Raw genomic sequence first — 25,664 nt, 5'->3', positions numbered from 1 at the left:
CGCCTGGCCCGCAGCGGGGAGGCGAGGAGCGGCCGGCGCGTCCCGCCTGCATCCCGCATCCCGCATCCCTCTCCCCTCTCCCGCATCCCTCTCCCGCATCCCGCATCCCGCATCCCGCTCCCGCGGCACCTGGCGCGGCGGCCGCGCGCATTGGCTGCGCCCCCCGCCGCCCGTGACGTCATGCTGCAGTGCGGGGCGGGGCCGGGCGGGGCGCGGAGCGGCTGCCGGAGGTGCCGCCGTCCCTGCGCGCCGCCGCCGCGGGAGCGAGGGCGTGGGTCCTGCCGGGACCCGCCGCCGCCGCGATGGGCGACCCTCGGCCCCGCGCCGCCGTCCTCCTCCCTCTGCTCTGCCTCTGCGCCGCGCTGCCCGGCAGCGCCTCCAACAAAGGTGAGCGGTGGAGCGCCGCGGGCACGGTCCCGGGCGGCGGCGGGCGCTCCGCTGGGATCCACCGGCAGCCCCCGCCGAGGGGCTCTGGAGGGACACGTTGGCCGCGGCTCGTCCATCCGCCCCCGCGGTGGCGGTGCGGCTCCGCGCTGCCCGCCGCCTTCTCCCGGCACGTTTCTGTCGGGGCATCTCCGCGGTCCCCGGCGGCCCCGGCTTTCCTCGCCCCTTCGGGCGCCCTTATGCTATCCCATCTCCATTCTCTACTTTGTCCATCTGTCATCCTACCACCGCTTTTTTTTTCTCTCCATTCTTTCGTCTCCTAGCGCTCCTCTTGCGTTTTCCCCTTTTCCATCCACTTGTCTTGCTTTTGTTTAGTTATCACTGGGTGGATTTAGATTCCCATCCCTTCCCTAGCGTGCTGAGAGAGAATATGTTGTTTCTCCACAGACCCCTGCAGTTCATAAAACACATTCTCTAGCTCCATCTTTCAGTCCTAGTTCACCCATCTACGATCTGTCAATAGGAGCTGTTTAAGTATAGTTATGGATTAACGATGCAGGTCGATTTAATGTATTTTATGTGATAAAGATAAAAGACCCCCAAACCACCCCAGCGCTACAGCTGTAACGTTCTGAATGCAGATGTTCTCCGAGCACACAGAGTGATGGAGAAAGATGTAGGTTTCTAGATCTGTGGCTATAGAGACAAGCGTGAGAGATTCATCCGAGCGGAGTCAGTGTGTCGGTAATCTGACAGGGTGGGAAGATCTATAAACATTTGAGGGACTCTGGGCTCATTGGGGAATGTGACACCTCAGGGTGCTTTCCGTACCTTGGAAGAGTCAGGGCTATGGGGTGGGTGCACCGCAGAGCTGTGTGTACCCTGACATTGGCAGGGGCATTTATTTGTTCTGCTCGGCTTCCATGGGGCTCGGTAGCAAGGAAAGGCCCCTCATGCTCTGGATCCTCCCTCTCCTTTGTCAATTTGCACTCGGAAACATCTACCCACCTTTGGCAAATTATGTTAGATTGACGGGAGCTTTCTTGAAGGTGGTAGGAGTCTGTATCCTGGTAGGAGTCTGTATCCTAAAAATATTCCTGAAATGTTTTTCTATTCTCCAACAACTCATTTCCCGAGAAATCAGATTGGTGATTCCCAAGTTGCAGGTGGATGCAGCAAAGGATTTATCTCTGTGCCATCAGCTTGTTACCCCAGCAACAGGGCACATTTGGCATTTATAGCTCTGGATCCCCACCTCGGTGGTGTGGCGCATGGATAGGGCCGGAACAGAATGGAATCCGGTGGGGACAATGGAGGGGCAGGGGGAGACGCGGGCACTTGCACACAGGGAGGATTCCACCTGCATACTGAGCAGGATGGATGTTTCTCTGGATTTCCTACGCAATGCTTTATAATCTCAATCAATACGGTGGTGGAGAAGTGCCAACCCACGCTCTTCGCTGCTACACCAGGCTGGATCCTGCTGGGACATCCCCTCGCTGACCTGTCACCCTGCCTGCTGGCCCCCCAGCCACCCCTGGCAGCACCCCCTGGCCCCAAAATCCTTGCTTGCACAGGATGCTGCCTCTTCTGAGTCAACACATGAGGCCATGCCAGTATGGCCTTTCAGAGGACACTGTGCTGCAGAGGATGGATTCAACATATTGGAAGTAGTGCCCTTGAGGGGAATGGCTCTGTATCCTACTCCCCACCAGCTCTGAGCCATGCTGTGCTCAAAGTATTGCTGGGTTGTAATAAATCTTGGTCTCCAGGGGGTGGGAGAGTGGGGGATTATCTGGGAATGGGGGTTGTAACTAGGCCATGTAATATAATCTCTGAGGCCCATTTGGCAGGGAGTGGGCATGGGGGAGGGGTTTGTAATTTGTAATGATTTTTTTTTTCCTCTCTCCCCTCCTATCCCCTCCCCTCCCCCCCCCACCCCTTTATTTCTCCCTTTCCCTGCCCCGGAGCCTGTGTGATAAAGATTAATTTGCTATTTCTGGGCCTGTGACATTTTTCAGAGCCTCCTGCTGGCTGCTGCCTCCATGCCAAACCTGGCTGGGCTCCAGCCAACAGGATTAGCAAGGAGGGGCCAAAGGAACATGGTGCTCACCATGGAGTGGGGAAGGAAAGAGCAAGGGACTCTCTGAATAGGTTGTTATGTTTGCAGGATGGCTGACTGAAGGTGTACCTGGGCATGTCTCTGTAGGTCCTGGGCCTTAGTCTAGAGGGTTCAAGGCAGAAGTGTTAATGGCTGCATTGTCCTCTGGGGATAACCTAAGAGAAGATGTAGGCTGGATCCTTTCATTCTGGCTTCATTGAGCTAAAGGGTTTAGTATTTGGAATCTGTCTCCAGGCTGAGGCTACTTCTGCCTCTTCAGCTCACTTTTTTTTAACTGCTCCAGCTTTTCTGGGCACACAGATGTCTCTCCTCTTATTTCTAATAGGATAGCAGTGAGGACACAAGAAGGAGCACATTGTTTCTGAAGAGGTCTCCCATGAGTAGAACTAAATAAAGATGACTTTTTTTCTCCCAGCCTATTTTAGACGTCTTTATTTCTAGAGAAGAAGGTGGTGAGGGGTTGGTTGTTACTCACTAGGGGATGAAATTGTTCTCTTTTCGTACTAAGTCTGCAGTTGGTGGCTAATACATTCCTGTCCTCCGTCCCTTACCCCAAATCTGCCTCAGCAAACAAGCATAAACCATGGATTGAAGCCGAGTATCAGGGCATCGTCATGGAGAACGACAACACCGTCCTGCTCAACCCGCCGCTCTTTGCGCTGGACAAAGACGCCCCACTGCGCTATGCAGGTAGGTGGGGAACACCTCTGCCAAGGGTGGGAGGCAGGGACAGACTTAAGGAGAGGCAGGGACACAGTGACATTCATCCCTGTGCTGGATCCTACCTCTCTTCAGGAAACAGTCACCTCCAAACCTTGTTCCGGAGGAGGTCCCTAGTGAAGTCTGGAGGCAATTTGGGCACAGCCTGATTTAGGATGCTGTGAGCTGTTTCCTTAGGGAGAGGAACTGAGGGTGGAGCCAGCTACTTTTTGACGCAGTTCTGCTATTTTCAAAGATCACATGCACAGTGCTGTGTCTGTGAGCCCTGGAGAAAGCTGGTAGGGCACACTTCTTTGGCAGTGCTACATCCCCTCACAGTGAGCACAAATCCCGGGAACAACAGGCGAGGCTTTCAATAGTTGTATTCCTAGCACTTGCTTAGGCCATGCCTGGAGTTTCCTCACTCATTCTTCCCCCGCTTTGGGAGAGTAAATGTGGTCCCTGTGAGCTGAATTTTAGGGTTTAGGTGACCCTATCTGCAGTTCCCCTGCGGTACTCTGCGCATCCTGCGTGTGTGGGTGGATGAGACATCATGGATCTTCATGCTCTGGCTATCTGCAGTATATGGCCTGTTTTGCCTCCCTGGGGGATGCGGAGGAGGAGTAAGGTGCTGTGTAGCACTAATAAATGTAGCTTGAGCCTTGTAACCTTCAATCTTTCGTGATGCTGGTCAGGACTTCTTGCTGTGGGAGTATTCTCCAGTAGATGGCAATCTGCACCATTAATGGCTGTAAGGGATAGCAGGAGGAACTCCTAGGGAACCAAAAACTGCTCAAAATGAAGTATGATAATGGGGGAGAATGGAAAGTGTAAGTTAGAAAGGAAGAAAATATGGGAAAGGGAAGCAAAGGGTGTAATATGCTCTCCTCAGTCCTTTTCTTTCTCCCCTTCCTCTCTGTTTTTCTGTGTACCAGGTGAAATCTGTGGCTTCAGGATCCATGGGTCAGGGGTACCTTTTGAAGCCGTGATCCTGGACAAAGCTACAGGAGAGGGGCTGATCCGGGCCAAGGAACCAGTGGATTGTGAAGCGCATAAGGAGCACACATTTACCATCCAGGCCTATGACTGTGGAGAGGGACCTGATGGAGCAAATACCAAAAAATCACACAAGTAAGTTCATGCAGACACTGCTGCATGCCACAAAATGTGATCTGTGACAAAAATGCAAAGGAAAGTTGTTGTGGAAACACTTTATTTAGCCAGAAGTATTTTTCTCTAGCCATGATATTGTAACTCAACATGATAAGAAGACCCAAAGAGAAAAGTTCACTGGCTGTCACACGAGTGAATACAGAAATGAAGGCTTTTTGAAAGCAGTTTCTAAAAGTGGTGTTTTACATTGCTGCATATAGGTAGGAGGTCTAGATTGCATTGTTACTACTTTTGCTCTTTCTGAGTGGTTGGAAACCATTGCCCAAGTGCCTGCGTGACAGCATTGCTGCACTGAAATCAAGGTGTCTTTCCTTGTCCTTGCTTTTGACAGCTGGAAATCAGAGTGGTGCGCTTTAAAAGAATGGCTTGCTCTGAAATTTAGGTAGGGCATGGCTCCTAATCAGCCCATCAGTTCTTATTGATGCCTCTCTGCATCAGGGCCACGGTGCACGTTCGAGTAAACGATGTGAATGAGTTTGCTCCTGTCTTTGTGGAGAAGCTGTATCGCGTGGCAGTGACGGAGGGAAAGCTGTATGACCGCATCTTGCGTGTGGAGGCCATCGATGGGGACTGCTCACCCCAGTACAGCCAGATCTGCTACTATGAGATCCTGACCCCGAATATTCCCTTCCTCATTGACAATGACGGTAAGAATCCTCACTCACCACGTGCACATCACTCCTGTTTTCCTGCTCTGCTCCTTCTCTGCCAGCCCCATTTGAAGGCAGAGCTGTATATATAAATTTTCCAGCACTGCTGATCTGTCCTGGTGAGAGCAGCAGCATCCATTTTGTGGGATGCTGTAACTTGTTACAAAGTGACACTGGGCAGAGTGACTCAACTCTTTTTTGGTTGTTTTTGTCATTGATAAAAGATGAGTGATTTTTAGAAGGAACGTCTTTGAGGAGACTGCCTGTCCTCTACCTTGATCTCTTTGTTTTGCAAACCAGGGAACATTGAGAACACAGAGAAGCTGCAGTACAGTGCGGATCGTGTCTACAAATTCACAGTGACAGCCTATGACTGTGGAAAGAAGAGGGCTTCTGATGATGCTGAAGTGGAAATCCAGGTGAAACCCACCTGCAAGCCCAGTTGGCAGGGTATGAAACCTCCAAACACATTTTTTTCTTCCCTTTGCTTTTGCTCAGCTACTACTCAGTCCTCCTCATCACAAATGTTTGTATATACACATATAAATTTGTGTGCCCATATATATGGTTCAGTTCTGGCACCAACCCATCTCCATCAGGGGACACAGCAGATGTCTAAGTCTGTTGCAAAGTCACTGAAAGGTAAATTCTAACACTGGAAAATCATTCCTTGGATTACTGTGAACTGCCATGTGTTTGCTAAGGCTCACAGACTGTATGTAGCAAAGATTGTTTCTGGGGCTGCTCTTCTGCAAGATATTTGGCTTTTCCAGCAGTGGCGTGTTCCTGCAGGTTCGTCTTAGTCAATTAGAATTAAGGGGAAATCAACACAACTAAATGCCTACTCTGCCTGATAAGAGAGTGATGACACAGCACTTTCAGCTGTAGAAGCTGGGACCTTGGACTCTGTGCTTCTAGCAAATCTTTCCATGCATTGATGCCAGCTGCGTAAATGAGGAAAGGGCCAAAAACTTGGACTAGTCCATAGATGCCACTTATGTGTATGCCAGGTGTTCTGGCCTTCTGTCCTTGGCAGTTCCTAATTCCTCTCCTTCACTCCTTTCCATTAGGCTGGAACAAGAGGATTGAGTACACCCCCGGGGCAGGCAGCCTCGCACTTTTCCCCACCATTCACCTGGAGACCTGTGATGAGCCCCTGTGGAACATCCAGGCCACGGTGGAGCTGCAGACAAACCACGTGGCCAAGGGCTGTGACCGGGATAACTACTCCGAGAAGTCACTGCGCAAACTCTGCGGTGAATTGGTTCTTTCCTGGGCTGAGGGCGGCTGTGGCATGGCACCCTGCCCCTTCCTCTGGAGGGGTTCACTGCGGTAGCTGAGCCTCACACCACAGAGGTGCCAGGGGACGCATTCCTCACGTCTGCTGTGGTCACTGGGGTGGGAGGACACCGAGCTTGTGTGTTGCATTGAGGGGCAATGGGTGTTCCTGCCCTTATCTCGTGGAATCATGGAATGGTTTGGACTAGAAGGAACCTTAAAGATCTTCTAGTTCCAACATCCCTGCCAGAGTGCAAGGGACGCTTTGCACTAGGCCAGGGTGCGCAGAGTCTTATCCAACCTGGCACTGAACACTTCCACAATTTTCTAAGGAAGGGACTTTTTTTGTAAGGGACTACCCGTGCTTTCCTTGCTGGGAAGCCAGAGATTTCTGTGCATTGTCCCAGTATGCAGAGTCTGTGGGACTTCCCTCTGCACTGAACAAAAAGTCACCATTTTTCTCCAGACAGGAGAAGGACTTTAGGCAAATCCTCATCTCCCTGTGCACTGAGACATTATAGTCAGGCTTCCAGTGCCCACTTCATCTGATCCCCAGTTCTCAGGCTCCTTATTTTCCCGTGCCAGCATTCTTGACTCTCTCCCTTCTCCATAGGTGCTGCCTCAGGAGAGATTGACCTGCTGCCAGTGCCTAGCCCCACAGCAAACTGGACGGCGCGGCTCTCGGTGCACTACAGCCAGGACAGCAGCCTCATCTACTGGTTCAATGGCAGCCAGGCTGCCCAGGTGCCTGTGGTGAACGGACCAAATGGCCATGAGGGGCTGAGTGACCACTTCACCCTGTCCGTGTGGATGAAGCATGCCGTGGTGCCCGGCAAAGGCAGGCGGGAAGAGGAGACGGTGATCTGCAGTACAGTGCAGAGCGGTGAGACTTCTCCTGGGGTGGTGACACTTCTGCCCACTGCCTCTTAACTCCTTAGAAGGGATTGTCCCTGCAGGGGTCAATCCCTGATGTTCCAAAGCAGGACTTGGGCAGGGGGTCCTCCCTAGGAACACAGCTTCTTTAGGTGTCCCTTTTCCTTGGAGCGCTCAAGCCTCCTTTGAGCACATGGTGCTGAGTGCCAGTCATGCATGGCAGTGTGGGCTTCTGGGTTCTGGCTAGTGGGACTGCTCGGAGTGTGACACGTAACTCCCCGTGCTTGTCCCTGGCAGAGGATGGCTACTCGCACTACTCTCTGGCTGTTCATGGCTGCCGGATTTCTTTCCTCTACTGGCCGTTGCTGGAAAGTGCGAGGCCTGTGAAGTTCCTCTGGAAGCTTGAGCAGGTGAGGAAGGGTTTGCATCCTCCCTGTGTCCCTTCTCCTTCTGCCCTTTGCTGACGCCGTGCTCTGCCGTCCGCCGCAGGTCTGCGATGATGAGTGGCACCATTACGCCCTCAACCTGGAGTTCCCCACGGTCACGCTGTACGTGGATGGCGTCTCTTATGACCCTGCCCTGATCCACGACAACGGCCTCATCCACCCGCCGCGGCCGGAGCCTGCCCTCATGATCGGGGCCTGCTGGGCCGGTGAGTGCCCACTCCCCAAACCGTGCTCTTCCCATGTGGGAACAAAGGGGCTGGAGGGAGACCCAGAAGAGGTGAAAGAAACATCACCCAATGCTAAATGATGCAAACCACACTGCAGCCATCTTGCCTTCTTGGCACCAAAGCTAGTGTGGCTCCTTCCTTCCTCCTGGACCAAGATAATAACAGCTCAGGGGAAAGTGTCACTGGCAGCTTCCTGGACAACAGCCATAGAATATGCAATGGATAACCAGCTTTCAGGCAGAGGAGAGTTGAAACTCTGTACCTCATTCTGGGACCGACATTTCTATCAAAGCCTTTCACCAGAAAACAGGCAGTACTATTTATGCTGCTGATTGTTTTGATGGGGATTCCTCTGTCTTGAGGGTCTATATGAAAAAACTCATAAATCCTTTTGTACGGGAATTGGGTTGAAAGACAAAAATCAGGTTAGGAACAAAGTTAGGCCTCTACTAGATTAAAACCTATTCTGTGGAGATGCGTGGCTGCATTTCTCAGATCCTTCAGTTCTCCTGCTAGACTGAAGCAGGACAGAACTAAAGGAATTTGCCTACCGCTTACCTTCACTCTAGTGGAAATTTCCAGCAAGATCAAATCTTTGTACTGCTGCTTCTCTGAGGTCAGAGATGTTCCCACAGCTTTGTGCTCTCTTGATTGGCATTATGCAGACAACCAGTACTGATCAGCTTGGGACCCTCTCCTGGAGCTATCTGAGTCTCTAAGGGATGTTGAGAACATAGCTTCTTGTGAACATGGCTAATTCCCGAAACAGATAACATTGGGAAAGGACTGAAAAACTGCAGTTTCTCCCTTAAGTCAGTTACTCATCCTACAGTCTCACCATCTGCTTCCTGAGAGGAACTCTGCCCTCTGTCATCTGTGATGTGCTGCCTCTAGGGCTGAAGAGCTTTCTTGGCACAGAGCTGCTCTCGTGGACTGGCCAACACAGGCCCTTGTGTAGATACTCGCTTAACCCTGTAATTACCATCTTCCAATGCCTTGTTGCTCATCCAGATGTTCTCCTTTTGCAGAGGAGAAAAACAAAGAGAAAACCAAAGGAGGCGAGAATGCCACTGATTCTGTGCAAGGTAGGGAGAAAGAAGATGGGTCTCTCCCCATCTTGACTGTGCATGACTATCACTTCTTGCATGGTGCCTTCCTCATATAGCTTCCCCAGTCCTGTCCTGCCACCTCCCACCGCCTTGGGAGGAAACCCCTTATTTGGCAGATTGGTCCTTGATACCTTGGTACCTGTGGAGCATGAAAAGGCTGATGGAAGGACTGCAGCCTGCTTTGAGAGTTGGAGTATGCTTTTTGTGTGGAGAAAGAGTACTTGTGCCTGATCATTAAAGCTGGTCTCTGAAGAGCACAATAGCCATTAGAGACATCAGGAGATGTCACCTCATCCCGAACGATCTGCGGAATGTGTAGTTTCTTTTACAAGCCCTCACAGGAAGCAGAGTGAGAAGGGGACAAGAAATTGTTTCCATCTGGCATTCAGCAGTTTGACAGAAACTTCTCTATGCTACCTGCTGTTCACTGCCCTTGTCTTTTTGTTGGTCTGTTTTTCTCACTTTCCCCCATCTGGAATTTCAAAAATTTCCATCTCTTTTCTTCAGCATCCCCTGTCTTCTTGTTGCCTTTGCTTTTCCGTATCCTGTGCAACCCTCTGTCCCTCTCTACCTCCCTTAACATCTGTATGTCCCTCACATTGTTGCTTTTGTTCTCTGGGCTTTTCCGTGCCCCCCTCTATATGCCTCTACCTCGCTTACCTCTGCATGGCCCTCACACTGTTGCTTCTGTGGTTTTGCTCTCTTCCTCGCCATGTCTCTCACACCCTCCACCTCCCATGTTTCCCTCAGGAGATCCTCTGTCGATACACCACTACTTCCATGGTTACTTGGCTGGCTTCACTGTGCGCCCTGGTAGCTTGGAGAGCCGGGAGGTTATTGAATGCCTGTATGCCTGCCGTGAGGGGCTTGATTACAGTGACTTCGACAGTCTGGGCAAAGGGATGAAGGTATGCCCATCTGCCCAGCTTGCATGGGTCTCCTCCACTCTCCTCCCCAGCCTTGCTTCCCAGGACTTTGCCTGCTCCCCCACCTCAGACAGCTCCCCACCTTTCTCCTATGTGTCTCTCTCAGCCTGGATTCCTGTCATTTGCCAAGGAACCGTGGGTGTTTTCTTTTCTTCCACCTCTAGGTTCATGTGAACCCCTCTCAGTCCCTGCTCACCTTGGAGGGTGATGATGTGGAAACCTTCAACCACGCAATCCAGCACGTGGCTTACATGAATTCACTGCGCTTTGCTACCCCTGGGGTCCGGCCACTCAGGCTCACCACTGCTGTCAAGTGAGTGGGCAAACCAGCATCTCTGGCTGAGTTCAGCAGGAGGGTTGCCTCACTTTTGACTAAAGTTACGCTGACTCACTTCGTATTTTAAAATAACTGTATTTTAAGATGGTCTCAAAATGGGTAAAAATCTTCCTGAAAATAAATGATAAATTATCCAATATCCAAATGGATACTGTAGTACTGGTTCCTAGTGCCTATGCAGAACTTCTGCCTCCGCTTGCAGTGTTCCAGGCATGTGGACTGGGTTTTAATTTTCTGTGTGTTTATCGATGTGATCAAGTCACCACATCCCAGTGGTGTCACTCCTACCATGTCTCTGCCTTGTGCAGCAGGCTGTAGGGAAGTTTTAGGAAGACTGCTGGAAAAAGGATATTCCCTTTCCTGGAAGTAATGGGCAGGAGGTGATGTTTTATGATGTTGTTGGAAGCTTGGGGCAACTGATGTTTTCTACTGCTGTCCTACAGGTGTTTCAGTGAGGAGTCCTGTGTCTCCATTCCTGATGTGGAAGGCTATGTTGTGGTGCTACAGCCCGATGCCCCCCAGATCCTGCTGAGTGGCAACGCCCACTTTGCTCATCCTGCATCAGACTTTGAGGCTCCCGAAGGAATTCCCCTGTTCCCCAACCTCCAGATCACCTGCTCTATTTCTCACCAGGTGGAGGCCAAGAAGGATGAGAACTGGCATGGTACCGGTGAGTGGAGTAACAGGGCGAAGTGTAAGAGACAAACTGGAAAGAGCTACAAGAGTTGCGGTCCTGCAGAGGAAGTAGAGCCCCTATAATTACACCCGAAAGCGAGAGTTTACAAATTTAGAAGCAAGGCACATTGTCTGTCAATATGTAGGCTAATCAGCTCTTATCCCTTTCTGCTCCTCCCTGTACTTTTTCTATCCACTCAGTTCCTTTGCCTCATTCTCTCCTAATTCTTTCCCAGGCTGCTCATTCCTAATCCCTTTTACATTTTACCTACATTTCCCTTTATTGAATCCAGTGCTGGATGGATGTCCTGCCTGTTACTCTCTCTACTCCTGCACTTACGCAGTCTCATCCTACTTCCTTCTCTCCTGCTTTCTTTTCTTACTTTTTGCTCCCTTCCTTCTCTTCCTGCCTCACTTATTCCTGTGAATTCCCCAGTCATTTTCCTCACACCCTACAGTATCCTGTTCTTCAATTTCTTTCCATCATGCTCAGATTATTTCTCTGCAGTCTATGCTCTACGTGTCCATTCACTTCTTTCATATCTGTTCTGGTAATGGGATTTTTTGCTCCTACTTTTCTGTTTGAAGCTTTGCCTTTCCTCATACAATGATGAGTTCCTTGACTTACAAGCACATTGTTCTCAATCCTACTGAAAGCAGTTAGTTATTGAATGTGGTTGCCATTTTATAGAAGATAAGATCTCAACCATGGTAACCAACAGTGTGAGACAGGGAAAAGCTTTCAAAAGCATGCAGGGTCTGGTAATGTGTGAGTGTTGTTCCTAATTTGCACACTGTCATTGTCAACAAAGTCCTTACAGCCAAGATGTGTTATCATGAACCAGACTGATAATAGTATGTTGTTCCAAAATAAAGTGGCTTTATTATGTGCATAGATAATGTCATTAGAACCATCCTGCAACAAGTAGTTAGACTGGCAGTGATTTTACTTAAGGTCAGTGCTAGGTGGAGAAGAAATAATTACATATGATGTGAGCACTCTTAGGTAAGCAGGTACCCCACTGAGTAACTCCTTCCTTTTCTGATGGCTGTCTGGCTTTCTGGCCATACCTTCTTTCTGTTTGCATCTCAGTGACAGACACACGAATGTCAGACGAGATTGTGCACAACCTGGATGGCTGTGAGATCTCATTGGTGGGAGATGACTTGGACCCAGAGAGGGAGTACCTGCTCCTGGACGGGGCACTGCTGCAGCAGCGGGGCCTGGAGCTCGTTAACACCTCTGCCTACCTGACCATCACAGGTAAGTCCTCTCCATGGTCACAGCTATCTAGTTGTGCCTCTGTCACCGACTGTCAGGCATCACTGGGAGAAGCACTTGACGTTAGGATGTCATGACATGACAGGGACAACATGTCCCACAACTTGTGGACTGGTTCAACACTTTTTTACTCTCCAGAACGTAACAGGGCTGTTGCTCTCAATCCTTCCTTCCCTTCCACTTGTTTTACCGATGCAAGCAGGGATTCCATTAGGTCATTCACAGCCAGCTCTATCTTCCCAAAATTAACAAACCCAGCATTGCCTTGGATCCCTCTAGCTTCTAGTTGCTGCAGGGGTAGGATGCCAGGTGACCTTGGAGCAGGAGCTTGCTCTCCCCACCCCTGTCTTCTTGTCTCAGGCGTGGAAAGCATTGCGGTTTACGAGGAGATCCTACGCCAGGTCTCCTACCACATCAACCACGGTGCTGCCCTCTATGAAAGGAAGTTTCACCTGTCCTGCACTGAGATGAATGGACGCTACTCCAGCAATGAGTTTACTGTTGAGGTACAAGACTGATACACGCACACAGAGGTTCTTCTGCATGCATGGGGAGGACTCGGTGCGTGGGAATGCATGGAATGTGCCATGGGCACAGGGTTGAGTCCCCCCTCACTCTGGTCTTTCTTGCAGGTGAATGTTCTCCACAACATGAACCGAGCTGCTCATCCTAACCATATTCTGAGCTCCCAGCAGTTTGTGCACCGAGGCCATCATTTACCTGCAGAGCTGTCTGGGCACAGTTTGGCAAGCACTCACAACAACCCAAGTATGTAACACTATCTTTTGGGTTCATTCCTTTAGATCAGGATGCTGATTTTCTGATATCCTGGCAGAACCTATAGTGGAGGATTCCTCTCAGGCTCCCTGCCTGAGATGTTCCTCCTGAACCTTATCAGATTCTCATTATACTGTCCTGTTCCACTCATTGTTAGCCAGTGGACTGCAGTTCTTGTCAAATTGTATTTTAGAGCATGCAGCAACAATCCTTCTCTTGTGGGCAATTATTTTCTTGATGTAGAAGCAGACTGAAATCTACATCTCATAGGGTCTAAGAAGAATAACTGTAAGCTGACTTCATTCATGCACCTTGCAAAGGTGCTGTGTGGGCTTGTGTAAAGTAATTTCAGAAAGAGGCTACAACAGCGGGAGAGAAAAGTGAGTCAAGACTGCTACTGCTCTAAAGAAAGAAATGGGAGTAGGTGGTGGTCAGCAAGGCAGGAAAATACAGGAGATGGCACCATGCAGACAAGAGGAGAATTCTTGTTCCCAAAAGAGAGAGAAGCCTGAAAACTAGACTAGATGTTTGTTTGTGCTGGTAGCCCTGTGCCTCAGGCGTGACCACACTCAAATTGATTCCTCCTGGGCTGTGAAAGCTCCAGGACTTGCTACAGACAAGCAAGTTCCCTTGTTGTATGGAACAGACAAGGCACCTTTGAGCTAGTTTTTGCTGAAGATTCCTGCAGCAGCTGATCCCAAGCTGGTCCAGTCCTGCAGCTGGCACTGCAGGGGCAGCCTGTGCATGTGCCAGCCTTTGCCCCTCCCTTCCCCAGCTCTGCCTGATGGCAGCAGCAAACTTGTCCCTGCTGAATAGAACTATAAACAAATTTGTGGAGGGCCCAGATAGATTTTGCAGGGAAGGTGGTTATCTGGGGAGTTAAGGCTCAGTCTACAGGCCTGAAACAAACATGTGGAAGTCAGGCTAAGGGTAAGATGAATTTCAGGTTTTCTCCTGTGGAGAAGCCAGGCTTTTGCCACAGCACTAATTATAAGCCCATCACAGCATTCACATCTGTTCTATGTGCAACAAAGGCACCTTTTGGCTTCTTACTTTCTCTACTGTTTGCACAGAAATCACTCTCTGAAAATCATCCTTGAGCCCTTAGAGGCTGTCCCCAGAACACATTTCTCCCTCCCAAGAGCAGGATACAGATACATGCGGTGCAACATATTCTGGTGAATTCTGCAGATAAAGATGTGCAGAGTCTAAGGCCAGGCTGACATCGCAGGAACTGCCTGTGCCCAGGGGCACAGACAAGTCAGGCTGTGTTCCTGCATAGACCTAAATCCCAAGCTCTGCCCAGGGATCTCAGTTCCTGCATGTCAGGTTGGAAATGCGTGTTTCTGTGACAGAGTCTAGACACAACTTCTTGCTTGCTTTCTTTCTTCAAAGTGGTCCCCAGTGCTGCCACTGTCATCATTGTGGTGTGTGTGGGCTTCCTGGCACTGATGGTGATCCTCGGCATCCTGCGCATCCACTCCCTGCACCGTCGGGGAGTGGGGCAGGAGGTTCCTGGGGCTGCTGAGTCGGGGCACACCAGCGCTGGAGGCAAAGAGAGCGACATGTTCTGGGATGACTCGGCCCTCACCATCATCGTCAACCCCATGGAGGTGAGGAGCAGCCACTGTGGCAGGGGCTGGGCGGGCAGTTGTGTTGTCAGACCCTTCCCTTTACCCTGTATCTCACCTCCCCAGTCCTACCAGAGCTGTCAGGAGAGGGCAGCAGGGAGTGTGGAGGGCAGAGCTGGCCAGGGCATGGAGGATGACGACGACAGCACCGACTCGGAGACACCCGACTCCCCGGACAGCAGTGACATGAATGACCGGCACATCATCGGCAAAAGTGACGTCTCTCACCGCTACTAGGAGCTTTAAAACACCCGCCCAGTGGATCCCCCCAAAACGTATGGCAGGAAGGAGGAGGTGTCTTACTTTCAACTTCTTCCCCCCCCACCGTGTACACATGTGCTCCTCCCTCATTGATCACCTCTGCCTCCCATGTTCCTTCATCTTCTGCCATTCTCGTTGTGGACATTCCCCACATTATTGACCCCCCATCTGGCTCTCCAGAAACATGTGTTAGGGCACTTACACATGATGGTGGCACGGTTCAAACTGTGATGCAGGTCTTGGAAAGAATGGAAATCTGAAAGGCAGAGCCAGCCATAGGGCTCAGAGTGGGGTTTCTCACAACCCCTCCCCAGATATTATATATATATATTGTATATTTTTTCAATGTTGTCATTTGAGGTTTATTCTCGTTTCATGCAAAAAAACCAACAAAAAAAAAAAACAACCAACAAACCACTGCAGCTTTGTGTCGCTTTGTAAAATTGTCAATACTCCTAATACTAAATGAATGAAGGTAAGAAAGATGAGGAAACAAAGTGGATTTTAAAATAAATGGATTTCAAATAAAACACTCAGGACTTCTGCAGTTTTTCACTACAACCAGGGAAAGAAATAGTGTAGCCTCTAATGTGAAACTGGAGCTTGTCCAGAGCATGTATTGACTGAAATTACTACCTTATCTTGGGGAAGGGTTACATTTTTTAGCATATGTGATGAAACAAGAAAAACACATTACTCACCACTCTACTCCCTGCCTTTCTGAGAGTAAAAATACTCTCTAAACAAAATGTAGCCTTCCCCAGGACTCAGTGCTAGGGACTCACAGAGGAACAGAAAGCACTCAAGCCTGTCACAGGCAAATGTAGCACATGCAGCAAACTGAAATCTTGAACACAGGAAAATAAAATAAATAAGGCTCTTTCCATACACTTAGTGTATCAACAGAAACAGGCCAAATCTCCTTAGCTTCATCTATCTTCTCACTTGATCTGCTTTCTTTATCAGTATGATAGAGTATTTTTTATACCAGGGGCTTCAGCTTGTAGAACAGCTCCAGCACTTCTAGGGGAAGGAGGCATTTTCCTCTTTCAGCTGAGCATGGAGGGGGTGGAAACACAACAAATACTAGCACAGCATGGCTCTGAGCCCAGCAGTAGCATGAGTTGTTAGGATAGTGCTTCAGAGCAGGTTGTACTGCTTCCCTGGATCTACTTGGTCTGGTTTTTCAGACCCTGCAAGACAAAAAGGGGCTGTCAGCTGTCTCACACATGTTGGGGCAATGGCTGCAACATGTGAAGGACCCAAAGGAAAATTCTGCAATTTGTTGGCAGCCAAGGTTGAGAAATCCTCCTTAGAGGCAAGAACAGTAGGTGAGAGTGGAAGAGCCCCTCTGAGGGCAAAGGTTGCAACACCAGATCTCTGCTTGCTGCAGTTCTCTCAGGTGTTTCAGCTCTAGCCTGTCTTCATGCCTAACTGTGCCCACATAAGGTTGCTACTGGGTCCAAAAGAAGTGAACATGCTGGGGCTAAGACACTCTTACACTTTCCTGCTTTGTCTACTTCCCAGTAAGTTCCATGCCTTTGTCTCATCAAGGGAGTTTACAACAGGCACTGTCAAACTAGTGCCCTGACATCTTGAAGCACTGGAATAATTTAAGTCTCCAGAAGGAAAAAAAAGCTACACAGTGCACGTTGGAGCAAAACACTTGGCACAAAGCAGTCGTTGTGTCCTGAGAATGCCCGACCCAGATCTGACCCGTGACAAAAAGCACCACCTGTCAGAGCACTGCAAAAGACCAGGTCTCAGGAGCACGATGTCCCTACATCTCCACAGCAGCCTCAGCCAAGTGCTACAGCTTACAAGGTGGAAGAGGCCAAATGTACGATGAGTTCATAGGTCACCATCATGATGGCTGCGTTTGGGATCTGGCGGATCAGGTGCGCCAGGAGCCCCCGGTATAACGCCAAGGGTCCCTCTTCACGGGCCACGAGCTGCAGAGTCTGTGTAAAGGAACGGTACCGTGACCCTTCCTCTCGCAACCGTGTCCGAATGACCTCTGGAGAGACAAGAAGGGAAGCCATATATTAGCAGATGGATCCCACGGGCATGGCATCTCCCCCCAGGGGGACAGAAGCAAGGATGGTGGACCCGCTCACCGTGTGGATATGCAAGGCACGTAGCACATGTTTTGGAGACAGCAGCAGCGCCCATTAGTCCGAAGAAATCATCATTGTTTGGTGGAAGCGTGAGTGATGGGGAATGGGAATGCTGGCTGTTTCTCAGCTCCTTTTTCAGTGCTTCATAGATGACAAAGTGTATGATGGTCTCTGACACTCCCGCATAGGAGGCAGTGATCCCACGGTAAAATCCACGCAGGCCTTCAGTGCGGTACACGTGCATGGCACACTGCAGAGCGTTGCTGGCCATCTCCCCCTTCACCCTGGAAAGAAGGGAGATGGTTATGACAGCATACTGCACCTGACCTACAGTGCTGCTGTGAACACAGCCGTAAACCTCTTGCCCAGCCTAAGACTTGCCATGCTCTGACGAGAAATCACAGATCTCTCTCTGCCCACCACCCCCCCAGTCCAATCCTGATGTGACATCGAGCGGCTCTGCACTGCTGGCCTGCCTTACCTGGCTTCCAGCTGCATCCTGGTTTTCACTAACCAGATGGGATTGGTGAGTGTGGCTGAGCTAATGCCTGGGGAACAGAAAAGGAAGACAGCAGTGAGTGCCAGGATCACGCTGACAGTTTGTGAAGAGGTGCTGATCTATCAGCTCTCTGAGCTCTGCTTGGCAAGCTGCAAGCATTTGCAATTTGAGAATGACCTTGAGAAGAGATATTTAGGGCAGACTATTTGATTCTCCTCCTCCCCTATTCCAGCCTTTGTCTAGTGGTAATCAGCTCCTCTGCCTCCAACAAAACCATACTAACTGGCCCGGGTGTTACAAAAAGGCAGGAAACAGCATGCTAATTTTGCAAGAGTGGAGGATTTTGTTAGAGAACTGGGATATATCAAGAGAAATGGTTCTGTGAGTAGCCTAAATTACACACTGCCTTCTCCCTCTCACAGCAGAATAGAGCTCATGATAGCAGCTGAAGGGGTAAAGACTAGACTTCAAGAGATGAGCCCAAGAAGAATGAAGAGTGAGAAAACATTTTGTTACCCAAGGAACTCACTTCTCCACATGTGGAGGAAGAAAACTTCAGAATAGCAATGGAGAAGGAATGAAACACATAGACATTTCCAGACAGAAGGACCTCTTGGCTTTGATTTGAGACAGAAAAGGCTCACCTGCACAGGCTGCTGCTAGTATGTGTACTTTCTTGGACTCTGGTACCAGGACAGTATTAAGCCTCTCCTTAGTAGCAGAATATGCAGCAAAATATATAGCCCTGGTTGGAAAAAAATACAGAAGAGGTTACAGCTCCCCGTGAGGAGCAGAGACACTACTGTGCAGTTTCACTCCAACTTTTCTTACTCCCAGCACAGTTTTGTCTAACATGACATCAGATACCATTTATACCTGGCTCACAGGATTAATCTTAACACTATGATCAGAAGCCCCAGAAGATGTCTGTGTTGGGGGCATGTAAGCACAAGGCCCAGACAGCTTTCAGAAAGTGGAGCAACAGTTATGACACAGGTCCCTTAAAAAGTGTACAACATGAGGAGGCACTGTCATGGAGCAGTACTCACCGGGAAGGAGCAACCCCAGCGAGGTTTGGACCCAGACCTCGGAACAGGGACCGTTTGCCTTCCTTCTCAAGGATGGCCCTACAGAAGGAAATGAACAGAGAAATCAGAAGAATAACTAAGGTGCGGGCTCTCCTGTTCCTCCTCCTTCTTTGTTCTTCAGTATTTCTTATAGCACCCTTTCCTCACTTCCCATGTTATTCTTTTTCTTCCCTGCTCTCATTTTCTCTCCAGTCACTTCTCCTGTCTCCTTTGGTCATGGAACCTGGAAATGCTTGCGTTGGAAATGATCTTAAAGATCATCTATTTCCAACTACCCTGCCACAGGCAGGGACATTTTACACTAGTCATCCTATTCTTGATCATGCCATCCCTCTGGGTCTGATCAAACCACTAGCTGAGAAATTTCTCAGTCCCCTAAGGTGCTTTGCAGAGCACAGATCACTGGTGAGAAGCAGATATACCTGTGCTCTGATCAAACTTTCTATTGCACTTGTGGCTTCCAGAGCCTCAGCTCAATCCTCTTTATCTCTCGCCTCACACCCTCCACATGATGGCCAAACCATCACCTCCCTGGTGCTAACATGCACATTGCCCTGTCCTACTCACCTCAGCAACTTGAGCACTCCAGGAGATGGTGGGGTGGGATTCATCAGCCTCACACTCATCCCTGGCAGCTGTATCTCTGGGAGGTACAGAGGCCGCAGCGCCAGCTGGGATGACTGCAGACGTGTCTTCACCACTTCCAGGGGACAGGTCAGGATGGCTCCAGCTGTGCCACCACATCTAGGGCATAGCAGCACATTTAAGAATAATCTCTGTGCCGTAACAGGGCAATAATTCTGACCCTGCTTGTCCACAACTTCTCCCCTCTGGAAGAGGAGTTTCGGTACCCCAGCCTGTGTCACATATGACCTCTTGCTCTGACACTGATTAACGGAACAGCTCTGCTTGGGACATCATCTGGCAGCCTCACTCTGAAACCTTACTCAGTATTTGAGACAAAGAGTCCCAAGTCCATGGGGACTCAGCAGTCCCCCAGGCCAGCATTTCTGCTGCCCATCCTCACTGCAAAGCCTTCTGCTGAGGTCACCAGGCACCGTGGCCCACATGTTGCCACAGCCACACCGGCTCACATAGGGGCAGCACAGAACTCTCCCACCTCTCAGCCTGCCTGTGTCTTTAATCCATAATTACATCAGACCCACATTTGCAAGGCCCTGTAAGCAAGATATGTATTTTCTGCCAACAGCCAGGCTCTCCCCAAGCCTGGCTTGCTTAATGAAAGAGGACCCTGACCTTCAGCAGGCAGAACCTATTTTTGGAACTCGTGAACCATCTCCATCAATGGGTCTCGTCACACTGCAGGAATGCTGAAAGGACACATATCCGCTTTTTCCCTTTCCACCACCCAGGGACAAGTCAGAACTGATACATTTGGTTTTCAGCTTCTGCTCTTCTAAATCCTCTGACTGATAACTCTGCTCTTCTAGAGGATGCTCAGTACCTGAAAGACCATTTTGAGATGAATTTGCATGTAAGCCATGCAAGAGGCTTTGACAAATGGATGATCATTCACATCCACTACAGCCAAAGTTGCTTTGCTTCACAAGAGATGGAGGCTTAATAAAAAGCTCACTCTGCTCCAAAGAAAGAAAAGCCAACCAAAGAACTACAAGATATCAGGGAAGTGTCAGGTATATAATCAGAATTACATGTGACAGTGCAGGACAGCAAATAGCGAGAGTTCTGAAGAACTATTTTGAAAAAGTCTATTCAGCTCAGTGGACATTCATAGTATTCTCACAGCTTTTGCTCCTAGGGCTTCATCATCATTGCCAACAGGAATGGGGGCAAAAAAAAAAGAAAAAAAAAGATGCCTATTGCACTGATATCCAAGAGTTGAAGATATGGCAGCTAGGAGATTATGCAGCTAATGATGCCAGCAACTAGCTATGCTATTCCATAACACTCATGTTGCTTTGTCAAGCCCTTGGCAGATGTACACAACTGGCAGATATGGTGACGACTTGCAGAGCAGTCCATCAGCAGCAATTTCCCTCAGGAGGTATATGATGAGTGGTGGGAGTCTGGCAACATGACTCCTGAATTTAGCTCCAGCTCAGAAGACAACACACAGCAAAGCAGTGAACACCCTGGCTCAGGTTCTCTGAGTGAACAAGTGGATTAAGCACAGACACCAAGACACAGCCTACGTAGCAATCCAGAGCTGCATGAGGCAGGGTCTTCTTATACAAAGGCCAGGTTGATTCTTTCCATACAGATCATATTCACTTAGGGGTCCAACAATCCATAGATTCTATTAATTTGTCTTATACAGGCTCCAGACTTACATGTCTGTTGTTTCTTTGACCAGGAGTACAGTCTCCAGTTCAGGAGAAGATTTGAGTACAGTGGTGACAGATCAAGGTTTAAAAGGTCCATACAGGGCAGTTTCAACTCCTTATCTCAAAGCTGAGCAAACAATACACCAGGAAGACATTGAGAGAAGCAATTGATTGGTATATTAATTCTTCTCTCTAATAGTACATAAGGAAGAAAAAGTTTATGTAATGTTCTCTTAATATCTAACTTCCTGAAGAAGTCCTCACCTGCAATGGTCAGGATCTGAGCTTGAACACATGCTTCCAGTATATATAAAAGTTTCCTGAGGTCAAGTTCCTGAAACTACTGATACATACAGCGAATAAAAAAAATATTATAAAAGCAAGAATAACAATTAAAGAAATTGTTACTCCTTGGCCATTTAATCAGCAGAAAGTGACTGTGAGGTGAAGGGCCACTATGAGCCACTATGTCTCAATGGCAAGACAAAAGGAAAAAAGAACACCCATTAATTTAAGCTAAGGAAATGAGGGGTACCAGCTGTTCAAAACTAGAAGAAATCTCAACTGGGATGCATTACCATGCATTACATGATGATACATCTGCTTACACTCTATGAAAGACATAGGTCTGCAAAATTCTTCTGTTTCAGGGGAAATGGAAAATTATGTATCATTACTCTAGAAGCAGGAACTAAAGCAATTTCTGCAAAATAGGATGAAGAGCAGCAGATAAAAATGAGTACAACATGTACTCTGAGAGCAAAGCCATGGCAAAAAGTGCTAATTGAAGAAGGCGGGTAATTTTACCTTAGAAAATGGTATTTGCCTCTAGATCTTGCTTTCACATTTTAAAGGGAAAACCAACAAGTTTGAGGTGACAGAAAAAGAGGATTACTTGAGAAATAAAAAAGACACTGTTAACATTTTTAAAATTATCTAAAAAGTGTATAAGCACATGCAAGAGGTGACATGGTTTATTGGTAATTCATGTTAGCTCTTACTTAGGCTAGCCAAAAATTAGGATAGGTGAAGATCTTCATTTAAGAATAGCAATGCAGGATCAGGCAAACCTGCAGCTAAACCAGGTTTCTGCCTAAGATACAGACAAATAAAGGTTACTTACAGAAGAATAGGAGAAGTACCTCCAGAACACTCTCCCAGCTTCCCACAACTTTCAGTTCAGGGATTTCCTCAGACAGAAATGTTGCCTTGCTTTTAGCAGCCTTCAACACATTATTTTTCGTTCATATTTTCAAAATTCTTCCTGGATACATGAGAAGCCTTTACCCTCAACTATGCTGTGGCTAGGAGTCCCAAAGTTTAACTCCACACTGTTGGAAGAACTATGTTTTTGCATAAGCTCTGAAGCAACCTCTCACAAGTTTCTTTGGCTGGTCCCCAGTTCTTATACTGGAAGTGGAGAACTGTTCCTTCATGAATGAGACCCTGTTTTGTTTCATTACATAAACCAGTAATATTAAATATAGTGCAGCAATAAACAGAATTTCTCATTCATGTCTTATTCACATTATTATCCCTATGGTTTTAATTAGCTGTAATTTAGAATTGATTAATGGATGAGGACGAGATACAGACTGACAACATTCCCACTAGTGACATTCTTGTCACTAGCCAAACTCTCAGTTTTTCAGGAACCATGGTGGAAAAAGATGAAGAAAAGCTTGAGAAAACTAAGAAAGAATAATGTATTAATAAAGTCTAAGATGCAATGGTCATACAGTTCAAAGGATAAATAAAATAATAACATATACAAAATAACAACGGAAACAGAGAGGACAAATACATGTATGCAAAGATTGACATAGCACAAGAACTGCATTAGCTGCAGAAAACTGGAAATCTACCAATTAACAGCAATTAAATTATTTGCCTTATTGTACATGCAGCATCACAGGCTTCACTGTCACACGGACTCCAGCAGGTTGGTGGGATTTGAAAGGGACTAGGTGGCTGCCTAAGGAGAGGACTTCTGCAGTTACTCAGCAAAGTCCGGAGGTCCACATTATCTTCCGCTTTAGGGCACCATAAACTTACTTGAAGCTCATTGTTTTGAGACTTTAAAGAGAGGAAGGGGGAAACGCCACAGGACAAATCACTTGCTCAAGGGCACGCTTCTAATGCAGAGGGGGGGGCAGCGCTGGGCTCCGAACAGCTGACTCACCAGAAACAGCCGCACTATTTAAAGCCAGAGAAGTCACACAGGAATCTCAGCCACGCACTGATGGAGAGAGCTGGCCGCCCTCCCGAACACATGGATGCCCCACCACTTGTCCCGCCGGAGAGGCCCCGTGGCGCCTCTCGTTCAGCGCCCCGCTTCCCTTGCCCCGCATCCCCGCCAGGTCCCGGCTGGATGTAACTCCCCGTCCTCAGCGGGAGGCTCTCCGCCTTCCCGAGCCGCGGAGCCAGACATTCCCGCCGGCGCTGCGGGGCTGCTGCACGGCGCCGAGCCCCGCTCGGGACCCGGCACAGCCGCGGCCCGCGAGCACCGGCGGGGGCTGCTCTGCCCCGGCTCCCCGGCGGCGGCTGCTGCCGGAGCAGCGCCCCGAATCCCGCCCTCCTGCCCCTCCGCCTCCCGGGGCACTCACCCTCCGGCGAGCAGGTGGAGCAGCGTGCTGTGCTGCGACATGGCCCCGGCGCTGCGGCCCCGGCCCGCCCGCAGGAGCGGCGGAAGGGGCGGGCGGGGCGCTGTGAGGGGACCCAGGGCCGCTCCCTTCAGATGTGCGGGTGAGGGCTCACTCGGCTCCTTCGGCCCGGCCACTCAAGGCTCTTCCATTAAAAACAGACCAACAACCACACCCGCCGCAAGCCGTCAAACCGCCCCCCCGAACTTAAACAAACTCGTCTTTGTTTTGCAATAGGGGAGCCGAGGCGAACTGATTGGGTTTTTTTTTGACCACGGGAAAGCGATGGGTCTAAGAGCTGAGCCAAGTCGTTCCTGACGCTGGTCCTCGCTCATGGGACCAGAGAAGCTTCTTCGGATGTTTAGTCTCCACAAAATCCCCCAACCCTCTGAATAAATTAGACCCATGACTTTGAAGTTCGGAGGATCAGTGTGAGAAAAACTGAATATTTAGGAGCAAAAGATCCTCTGTTGTTTTTTCAAATGCACAGTTTCAGAGCGCATCAGAGTTCATTGAATATCATCTTCCTTAAAAAAAGAAGAATGTACATCAACATGATGCTGTTGCCAAAAAGGCACACATCAGATCAGTTTATATGTTTAGGAGGATAGCCTGTAGGTCAGATGAAACAAGCTGTCAGAACAGCTCTGTACTGCTGTGACTTCACTCACAGCGCTGAGTGACACAGGGCTGAGTGTCCAGCTTGGGTACCACACTGCTACAACAGAGACAAATGTGGGAAGTGAATCCACAGAGGGTAATAACTACTTTGACCACTCAAGCAGAAGGTTTGAAATAAAATGCAGCCTTTAGGCTAGAGAGGAAGGAATTAAGAAAGACATGGCAACTGAGTCCAATTAAGTGCAAAGATATTTTGAAAAGGAAGAGTACCTTATCTGCAGTGGAAAAGAACAGAACTATCAGCTCACCCAATAGCGCCTGTCACTACCTGGGCAATGAGGGGAAGATTAGTAAAAAGACTAGCTTTCTGGTCAGTGAAAGTGGAAACTGGTCAAAGATACGTAGAAGCTCCAAGCATTTTTCACTTGTCTTCACTGTGGTGTTGGCTAGGTGAATATCTTAACTAGCACCAGTTGAAAGTGGGGAAAAAGTCATTTTACATTTCTAAGCACTTAGGGAATGTCAAGGTTTTCAGACCAATTAGGACTGATGAACTTCATCCTGTGATGGCTGGAGAGCTGGAGAATGGCCCATGGCTGTTATCTTTGAGATATCTAGACGATGGAGAGGTTCAGAAGATTGGAAAAGGCAAAATATATTGGCCATTTAAAAAAAGAAAATCTGATTAATTACTGGCCAGCCAACATTATTTTACTGCCTTCCCCTGTGCTACAAGAACAAATAAATATGATGCAGACAACTCACGTTTTCCAAAAAGAAAAACCAATCTTTCATGGCAGACTTGTCCTTGTGGTCAAGAAAGTAACAATAGATGTTAAATTTTTGATTTCAGTAAGATTTTTACTCTGTTTCATTTGACAGTCTAACAAGCACATTCGGAAACACGGGAAACTGGATCTACTGAAATCACTGTTGGGAGAGTCTGATGCTGGCTGGAAAATTCTAAGATTAGTTTTTGATCCTATGCTGCCTATCTGTAAAGAAATATCAAGGAGTCCTGCAGAAACATGTTTTCAATGTGCTATTAGTGGGGTTTTTTTCAGTAATTTATACAGTGGACTAGAAAATTGTGTCTATGAGAATTTGTAGACGACATTAACCTGAGAGGGGTTGCAAAGGATTTGGTAGAGAAAATTTGTATACAAATTGTTTTGATCAATGCGAGAAATAGCCTGAAAGTATAGAAATACCATTTAATAAAAGCATGTGCTAAGTTTTGCACTTGGAAAGAAATAATGAATTTCACAAAGTTAGGATGGGGAATAGTTAGACAGAGACCTCCGTTTTGTCACTAGTTTCCATCAGTCCCTGGACTTTCAGCAGAGTATTGGTACTCAGAACAGGTGAAGGATGCAGAGCCTGGAATAGCCTTTTCAGGAGCAGTACTATTTTCTTCTCTCATCTATCCAAGAGTTATTGAGGCCCCCTGATATTTTAGTTCTTGCTGCCAAATTGTTTACACTTCACTTGCAGGGGTGCATTGACTCTGCTTCTTTTCCTGATGCCTTTAGATCGGACCC

The 25,664-nt window shown here is 48.6% G+C and overlaps 2 protein-coding genes across 3 annotated transcripts; one reads left to right on the top strand and one right to left on the bottom strand.

Annotated features, from left to right (window-relative positions):
- The first annotated feature begins 200 nt into the window (after nt 1–200).
- Nucleotides 201–15,382, top strand: CLSTN3 (calsyntenin 3). The gene is made up of 18 exons (XM_058864799.1): nt 201–387; nt 3,074–3,196; nt 4,141–4,336; nt 4,817–5,025; nt 5,329–5,478; nt 6,099–6,284; nt 6,920–7,189; nt 7,477–7,589; nt 7,669–7,831; nt 8,881–8,937; nt 9,712–9,869; nt 10,052–10,200; nt 10,668–10,894; nt 11,993–12,163; nt 12,542–12,687; nt 12,814–12,949; nt 14,354–14,571; nt 14,656–15,382. Exons 1-18 carry the CDS (start codon nt 303–305, stop codon nt 14,824–14,826), a joined length of 2,928 nt encoding a protein of 975 aa, XP_058720782.1. The 5' UTR covers nt 201–302; the 3' UTR covers nt 14,827–15,382.
- LOC131593056 (solute carrier family 25 member 33-like) lies at nt 15,349–23,643 on the bottom strand. 2 transcript variants are annotated; one of them, XM_058865247.1, is made up of 7 exons: nt 23,467–23,643; nt 19,122–19,298; nt 18,516–18,593; nt 18,111–18,211; nt 17,449–17,515; nt 16,968–17,251; nt 15,349–16,867 (listed from the first exon to the last, which is right to left on the bottom strand). In XM_058865247.1, exons 1-7 carry the CDS (start codon nt 23,505–23,507, stop codon nt 16,668–16,670), a joined length of 948 nt encoding a protein of 315 aa, XP_058721230.1. In that variant the 5' UTR covers nt 23,508–23,643; the 3' UTR covers nt 15,349–16,667. The 2 variants fall into 2 exon arrangements, with proteins under 2 accessions (XP_058721230.1, XP_058721238.1); XM_058865255.1 differs by lacking the exon at nt 23,467–23,643 and adding an exon at nt 23,043–23,395.
- Between the last annotated feature and the right edge of the window lie 2,021 nt (nt 23,644–25,664).

The sequence above is a fragment of the Poecile atricapillus genome, chromosome 1, assembly GCF_030490865.1.
Source record: "Poecile atricapillus isolate bPoeAtr1 chromosome 1, bPoeAtr1.hap1, whole genome shotgun sequence".
NCBI classification, from domain to species: Eukaryota; Metazoa; Chordata; class Aves; order Passeriformes; family Paridae; genus Poecile; species Poecile atricapillus.
Note: the sequence above shows the minus strand (reverse complement) of the source record. Positions and strands in the feature narration are given on the sequence as shown.

Excerpts from the sequence above, each read along its gene's own strand:
- CLSTN3 (XM_058864799.1), top strand. The coding sequence starts at position 303 with ATGGGCGACCCTCGGCCCCGCGCCGCCGTCCTCCTCCCTCTGCTCTGC. Across the intron at positions 5,479-6,098 it reads CTGCAAGCCCAGTTGGCAGG|GCTGGAACAAGAGGATTGAG; the intron begins GTATGAAACCTC and ends CCTTTCCATTAG. Across the intron at positions 7,832-8,880 it reads GATCGGGGCCTGCTGGGCCG|AGGAGAAAAACAAAGAGAAA; the intron begins GTGAGTGCCCAC and ends CTCCTTTTGCAG.
- LOC131593056 (XM_058865247.1), bottom strand. The coding sequence starts at position 23,507 with ATGTCGCAGCACAGCACGCTGCTCCACCTGCTCGCCGGAGG. Across the intron at positions 19,299-23,466 it reads CTCCACCTGCTCGCCGGAGG|ATGTGGTGGCACAGCTGGAG; the intron begins GTGAGTGCCCCG and ends GCTATGCCCTAG. Across the intron at positions 18,212-18,515 it reads GCTGGGGTTGCTCCTTCCCG|GGCTATATATTTTGCTGCAT; the intron begins GTGAGTACTGCT and ends TTTTCCAACCAG.